A 7,897-nucleotide genomic window follows, 5' to 3' on the forward strand; every position below is an offset into this window, starting at 1 on the left:
AACAGAACTTGTTCTTAGGGCAATATGAGTTAAACAACAACTTCCCCAGGCCAATATCAGTTAGATGGAGTCCCCTGGAGGGTACTGATGCAGACGCTGAAGCAGACCGTGGAGCAATGTCCCGGGAATCCTATGCGTTTGTGGGGCCCATGCTACCCAAGCACAAGCAGCAGGGTCTGTTCGGGTGCTCTCTAGACTGAGAGTCTCACGCTTGACGTGGTTGCTCAGCGAGCCACTTACTGAGACATGCAAGGGTGCATTCCCAGAACGAGCTCTGCATCCCCCACGTGGTTTGACCTCCCAGGTGTTGGGCACAGTGTGCACTCAGCCGTTTGTTCTCTGTGCTTCTTTCTAGCTGTAGCTGTGTCCTCCCCGCAGCAGCGAGCGTCCGGCAAGATGAAGCCAATAGAGGAAGGGGTGGAAGACGACGACGAGGTCTTTGTACAGGTGTCTGCAGATCCACTTAGCGTCCATCAGTTGCACTGATGAGCCTTTAAGTGACCAAGATGGAAGCCGTCCTGACAAGAAGCACTGTGAGGTGACTTTGAGGTGGTTGCTTCAGTCCTGCCAGATGGGAAGTGACGGAGGGCCCCAGTCGGAAACTGTGGGCCGCCTGCCCTGTCGGTTAGCTCCTTGAGATAGCCGAGCCTTCTGACGAGGCCTTGTTTGATTTTGAGATATGTATTTTCTCCGTAGATATATTAATATTATTTTAATTAATCTTAGAGCTGTCAACACAAATGACTTTTCACTTATTTTTCTAAGTGTGGCTCTTTTTTTCTCACGTGTATCTTTTTCCCTGTCATGGTAATTCAGAACAAGTTGTTCTTTTGATCATTATAACAATGTAAGTTGAAACTGAGGCTGACATAACATTAAAAATTTTACCTTTTGTTCAGTTGACTTTTTCATGGCAAATTTTAGAGAAAGTTTGCTTTGTCTGGTTCTGTTTCCTGCCCCGAGACCAGAAGTGCCCCACTATGCCAACCTGCTCTTTTGGCTTGCACATCAGCTGGTAGTGACTGCCCTCCTCCGAGTGTGCCCGAATGACCCTCATCCCTGCCATTACCCGTGACTCGAAGCATGGGCCTGCAGCACCAGGAAGTGTGAGCATTTCTGAGCTCAGTGCCAACTTGCAGCTGAACTCAACTTTCTGCCTTGTCATTTGGAACCATCCTGGCCACCTGCTCAGATGTGGGCAAGGCCTCATGCTAGAGGAAGTAAGGGGAGACGGACTGAGCAATACATAGGCTGGGTCACAGAACTTTAGCTTTGCCCTTTAGTCTGTGTCTGTGAGCCCACATTGCGCCTCTGGAAGCGGATGCACTGAGCCAGACACAGTGGTTCGCACCTGTAATGCCAGCACTTGGGGGGTTAAGGCAGGAGGACAGAGTTTGAGATTCACCTGGGGTCACCTAGTGAGACTTAGTCACAAAACAACAGAACAGAGCTGTGATTGAAGCACAGCTGGGGAGGGAGCAGACAGTTCACCTGTGGCCACAGGCATCTAACCTGGGTATGCTGAGGGGGCCTCGATACAGATCTTTCCTTCCTGCTAGCCACATTCTTAAGGATGGCAGTAGACTTGGTTTTGCCCAAGTCGTTCAGCTCATGCAGCAGTGGCACACAGGCCGCTTAGCCAAGGCCGCTGATTGGCTATGCTAGTCAGTTTGTCTCATCTACTGAAACCAACTGGAGCCAGCTCCGTGTCATGAAAAGTTCAGAATGAATCTTCTTTGGGGGTGAGCTAAGCCTAAATGAAAAGGTGGAATGACGTCACTGAACAATCTCTTAATTCTGGAAATCTAAAGACAGAGGTGAATCAGCCTTGAATGAGGCCAAGGCTGCAACCAGGGGCCACTTTCTCCATTAGCACATGAGGGATGTGGTAGATAGTGTGGATCTGTTTCCATGAACCTACTTAGCTCCCCCCCTCCACATGAGGCTAATTTACAGTCACTCTGGAAATGGCACTCCCCAGAGAAGATGGGAATATCAGATTCCACTGGGGCCAAAGTCTTCATGTGTGGTGACTGCATAGACTGTTCACCCCAGATGGTAGAAAAGGTGACCTCCGCTGATCGGCTGGAATCTAGCTGAGGTGTCTGGAGTGCTGGGAGTAAAACTGTGAAAAGCGCTCTGTTAAACCTGAGTAATTTAGAGTCGTTTACTCTTCTCATGGAAACGTGCTTATCAGTGTCACTGATAGCGAAGATCATAATCTCATGGCGAGGAATCTTCAGAGAGCCACTTAGTCTGAGTAAGAAACCTGAAACTGTTTTTAAGGTCGTACCTCCAAGAAAGACAAAGACTTGGAGAACAGGAGCCTTAAGCCACTGAATAGCCCTCCCACATAGCCTTGACTTCAGACGAGCAAAGAAGAAAATAGAAAAAGAACTCGAAGTGTTAGGTCTGTGGACAACTTTGGATCCATTTACATAGATGAACAAGTATAGTTTTCTACAAAGCGTAATAGAGTGAAAGATGTTTGTACCAGTCTCCAAAAAGATGCTTCCTCTGGTTTTAGCATTCCGTTAGCTCTGAGATCAGTGTTCAGAAAATGCTCTGCAGAAATTATTCTTATGTGTGTCCCTGATCTATGTCTAACATCAAGTCAGTTTATGACCCTAACGTAATAGTTATACTAAAATGTATTTGTTATTTGTCACTTAGACTATGTTGAAAGTCCTCAGAACATATTTATAAAACAAATAGCACAGATGTAGTATTCTGTTTTTCTGGTCAGAATGGGAGCTACACTACCTTTCTAGTTCTTTCTGAAATCCTGTTTCTCCCAGTCAACCCTGTTACTCTCTAACCACGGGCACCAGTTGTCCTTGGAGGCTTCTTGTGTGTCAGTGGCTCTCCGGCATGCTGGATGAGTTCGTGTTGTTTGTTTTAATTCAGAGCCGTCAATGTCTGCTTCCTGCTCCCATTAGGGTCCTCAACACACATTTGGTTGCTGGTGGAAAAGACTGTAGGAAAAGCTGGCAGGACCTGCATACTTCTTTGTCCCTGGTGCACTGAGGTTGGTCCTCCAAGAAAGGTCCCCTGCTAGATAGTGGTGGGTCCCAGCCTCCCAGCTCCTCCTTTAGGGCTTGGTCTCCCTACAGACCCCCAGGGTGCCTCTCTCCATTTGTTTGGTCATTTCTACAACTGCTCTATGGAGACCTCTGACCCTGTGATGCCTGTTTCTTTTTCCCTCCCATTCCCTGGTTGCCTACGTCTGTCACCAAGCTGGAGTGACTGGAACTTCCACCCTCTCAGCTCAGTCTCCAGTGTTTGGTAGCTCTGTCCCTGGCAGCAGCTGTGCTTTGGTTAGCACAGTCCCTCGGAACACCTTGGGTACCATGACATAGCGTTATAATGTAAGGGAGCTGATTGTAAGAGCCACGTACGTACAGGCTTCCTGTTAAACGCGCAAACTGGTTTTAAGATGGAGAACTTTATGAATGCTTCACTTAGACACATTACAAGAAACTCCGGGTGCCATTTACAGTAGCGTTCACTTTACATTGTGTGTCTGAGTATAGTGTTACGGTTCAGATTCACTTCATACGTTGTCATTTGATCAAATAAATTTTTACGTAGAAAGTGTGTGTGTGTGTGTGTGTTTTCCATCTTATGCCTCTTGCACTTAGGGCTTGGTCTTAACTCTATGCCCAAGAGCAGGTGGCATAGTTTACTGCAGAGGGTAAGAGAGCCACTCTGCTAAGCCGCCCTGACAGTTCATCCTATTGGGTTGGTTTGTTTTGTTAGGTGACTCAGGGTCTGCTGTCTTGACTCTGCTTGGCCAGATAAGAGAATGTTGCAAGGCAATGTTAGCCTTTGACAATTCTGAAGCCTTTGCAGTTTCCCTTCTGGCACAGAGATTCACTCTGAGCATCCCTCGTAGCTTCAGAAGGTTCAGTAATTCAGGAGTTTCTTGCAAGAGTCCAAGGCCCCTGAACCAGCCCTTGAGGACATTTTGCTCTTAAGAAACCCACACTTTATTTCACCCGGTCTTCAAGGTTTTTTAAAGTTTATTTTATTATATGAGTGTCGGTCTGTATGTGTGTGCACCGTGTGCATGCCTGGAGCTCACAGAGGACAGCAGAGGGTGTTAAATCCCCTGGAACTGAGTTACAGACTGAGCCCTGTAGATACAGAGAGCTGGACCTGGGTCCTCTACAAGAGCAGCCAGTGCTCTTAACTACTGAGCCATCTCTCCAGCTCCAAGTTTATTTTAGCAAAATAATAAGTACCTCACAGCTCTGCTCTGCCATCTCCTATATAGGAAGAAACACAGGCTCGTACAGTCAAGGTCTGTGCTGTTAGCGAAGTGTGGGGAGCAGATTAAGTACCACATATTGTTAACATTCTCATAGCCATGTCAAAGACCCCAGTGCTTCAGGCCCACAGAAATTTGCAAAACCTTTTTCTGGTCCAAGTACATGTGTTTACGGAGGACCGACCAGTGTCTATAGAAACTCAGCTACAGCTTCCTCCTGGATGAGTACAGCCTGAGAGTTTTCCTAAAAACACCTCCTGAGGACACTAGCTAAAGTTGCCTCCTCATTCAGCTGTATACCACAAACACGCCCCTCCCTTCAGCGTATACCACAGACCCGCCCCTCGTTCAGTGTGTACCACAGACCCGCCCCTCGTTCAGTGTGTACCACAGATCCGCCTCCCTTCAGCGTGTACCACAGACCCGCCCCTCGTTCAGCTTACTACAGCTAAACTCACCTCCTCTACTCAGATATATAAAATAAATGAGCTGAACTTCAAGCTTGCTGCTGCTGTGTCTCCATCAGAGCACGCGGGCCACCCAACCTCAGCTCCTCTGTACCACGTCTGTGCGTCTGTCCTTCCTCATCATCCCAGGCAGGCCAGTCCCTGACCCTTGCAGATCTTGGCATCAAAGCAATTGGAGAATTTGCAAGCAGAAGTGAAAACCATTCTGGTGGAACCCTTTGCCTGCAGGGAAAAGCCAATGGCGTCTTTTTCATCATTTTCCAGTGTATGAGTGTTTTGCCTGCCTGAATGTCTGTGCACCGTGTGCCACCTGTTGCCTGCAGAGAGATCAGAAGAGGATGTCATGTCCTCTGGGACTGGGATTACAGACAGTTGTGAGCTGCTATGTATGTGCTGGGAATTGAACCCAGGTCCTCTAGAAAAGCAGTCAGTGCTTTTAACCTCAAGCCGTCTTTCCAGTCAGTCACCCAAAGCTGATATTGTTACCACAGTCATCAAGGCTCTTCCTACATCCAGTTTCTTCTCTCCTACACCTCAGCCAGGGCACACCAGCCACCTACTGTCTACCATGCCTGAGTTTCCCCTCCAGTAGGTGCCTCACACTAAACAGTTACATCTTCCTGTTGCCATTTGTATCCCCTGTGAAGTCCAGTGTGCTCTTGCTTGTCACCCTTTTTGTAAAGAGTTCATACACACTGTGACTGCTTATAGCTGGCATCCGTATCTATGGAGCCAGCCAGTCTTGAATCAGAAACACTGAGGCAGGATGTGGTGACACATGCCCTTAATGCTAAGGCTTGGGAGGCAGAGGCAGGCGGAACTGAGTTTCCTGCCAGTCTGATCTACGGTGCATTCCCAAACCAAACAGAGCTGCATAGAGAGACCCTGTCTCAGTTTTTCTAAAGTGGAGGGAATTATGTCTCTATTGAACCTGTGAAGGCTTTCCCAGGTTTCACTGGGCCCCCAGACACAGGGTAACGGCTTTTTACCCAGCCTTTGCTTTGTGTTAGGCATGCTAAGTCATCTAATGCTGAGTAAAATACATGTGGGGGGGGCGGGGGGACACCACAGAGTTTTGGTGGCTTCTTTCCCCGTTTTATGTAAGAGACTTGAACATCTGTTGGTGTTTTAGAACCAAATCTTGGAAGTTAATAATTAGAAAATGTCATAGGCAGGTTTATTAGTAATATGAAATATTTAGATATTCGAATGGCAGCTGAGGTATAGGAAGAATCACTTTGGAGCGTGTGGGAAGTGCGCCCTCTGCTGGTGCTACTGAGGTACAGCGTAGCCTCCAGTTCAGAATGTGCAACTCTAGCCAAGCACTCTTCTTACCTCTTTTCCTTCCTTCCTTCCTTCCTTCCTTCCTTCCTTCCTTCCTTCCTTCCTTCCTTCCTTCCTTCCTTCCTTCCTTCCTTCCTTCCTTCCTTCCTTCCTTCCTTCCTTCCTTCCTTCCTCTGTCTCTCTCCTTTTTCCCCCTCTCCCAATCTCTTTCCTCCTCCCCCCATCATTTTTTTTTGACACAGGTTTTGCTAATCACCGAGGCTGGCCTCCAGCCTCCTGCCTCAGCTTCCTGGGTACTTGGATTGAAGGCATACACCACCACACATAGCCTTTTTTGTTTCTTAAAAGTCGTACTCTTTAATTAAAAAAAAATATTTTAAAATGTGTTGCGACCATTTGGAGTCCCGACCCCCAGCTGCTCTTCCCTCCTAGAGATCTTTACTTTCCTTAGATTTGAGTTATTAAAAGCTGTGTCAAAGTTGTTTACTAGCTCTGCTTCAGGAGCACGTGTTGCCTTGGCCTTGAGGATCAGAGGATGAGGTTTTCACCAGTTGGCCCACTTGACTGTTGGGTATATAAGCCTCCAGGGTGCTATTGAATAAAGGGCTTCTTACCAGTGACCAGAGGTCCGTGTCCCTGTCTCTCTGTCTCTGTGTTTATATGTTTCAACCTCCAGCCCCTTGCCCGAGGCTTGCGAACTGTATGGTAGCACATAGAGCGCAGACAGCTGTGTGCTGCAAAAATGCACTTTTATCTATATGATCTGTTGCATTGTGTTAATTTGCATAACAATTTTTACTGGTTTTGTTGTGCTGAGGAGCGCAACTGCCCACATGTGGAGGTCAGAGGTCAGCCTGTGTGAGTCAGTTCTCTCTCCACTGTGTGAAGCCAGAGCATATGGAACACTGCCCTTCAAATTCGGCATCAAGCATCTTCACCCTCCGAGCCATCTCACTGGCCTGAAAGGTACAGCCTAAATTGTTACTTCTAGGCCCCCTACTACAGAATAGTGTATCAGAACTTTTCACTGCTGTCTAAATAGAACGGATCAACTCCTCCCCATCCCCCCACCCCAGCAGGAACTTATTACACTTCCAGAGACCTACTATGAACGGGTTGCATTATGACACGCTTTTCTGTGTGACATGATTTAGGTCATATTCCCTCAAGAAAAGGTTCATGCTGGATGGCGGTGGTGCATGCCTTTAATCCCAGGAGGAAGAGGCAGGAAGATCTCTGTGAGTTTGAGGCTAGCCTGGTCTACAAGAGTGCGTTCCAGGAGAGCCAGGGCTATACAGAGAAACCTTGTATCAACAAAACCAAAAGAAGAAAAAAAGAAGAGCTTCATGGGGGTTCCATTTGGGACTAATTGCTAACTGAAAACAGCAGGGGTTATTAGTGTGTGCTTCTGAGAAGTGGGATCGCTACATTTGTGAATGTGGCTCATAGTTACTGTCTGCTTTGATCTGGGGTGAGGCAGGGGACTGGAGGGAGGCTCTAGGGAACTGGTAAGAGTTACTGTATCAAGCATTTGTGCTTGAGGTTTCACCCTTCGGATAGGCCTGGCTTCCTTTATTTCTGTTAGGGCTTGATACAAGAGAGTCCACTCTGACTCTGACGGTCTCCACAGTGGGGCAGAAGCACAGAGAAGAACATGGAACTCTGTGCTCACAGGGTCCAGGCTTCTGGTCTTCCTGTAAGAAAACAAGCATTCATTACCGAAACATGTTGGCCTGCCCATTTTTATCAAACCTCCCTGTCACATACACATCACTCCACCATACTTACCGCAGGGTGGCTCCCTGGAGAGGACAGACAGGGTGGCCACGCCTCCCTCCATCCGCTGGGAGGCGCCCCAGTCCGGCTGCACATTTCT

General features: G+C 47.8%; 1 protein-coding gene across 1 annotated transcript in view; it reads left to right on the forward strand.

The window, feature by feature from the left end:
- The window catches only part of Bves (blood vessel epicardial substance), a 35,041-nt gene extending 34,148 nt beyond the window's left edge, over positions 1-893 (forward strand). The window contains exon 8 of the mRNA XM_005368624.3: positions 356-893. Coding sequence (XP_005368681.1) covers positions 356-486 — 131 coding nt within the window. The 3' untranslated portion in view covers positions 487-893. The remainder of the gene's footprint in view (positions 1-355) is intronic.
- The last annotated feature ends 7,004 nt before the right edge of the window (positions 894-7,897 follow it).

This window comes from Microtus ochrogaster, unplaced genomic scaffold (genome assembly GCF_000317375.1).
Source record: "Microtus ochrogaster isolate Prairie Vole_2 unplaced genomic scaffold, MicOch1.0 UNK37, whole genome shotgun sequence".
NCBI lineage: Eukaryota > Metazoa > Chordata > Mammalia > Rodentia > Cricetidae > Microtus > Microtus ochrogaster.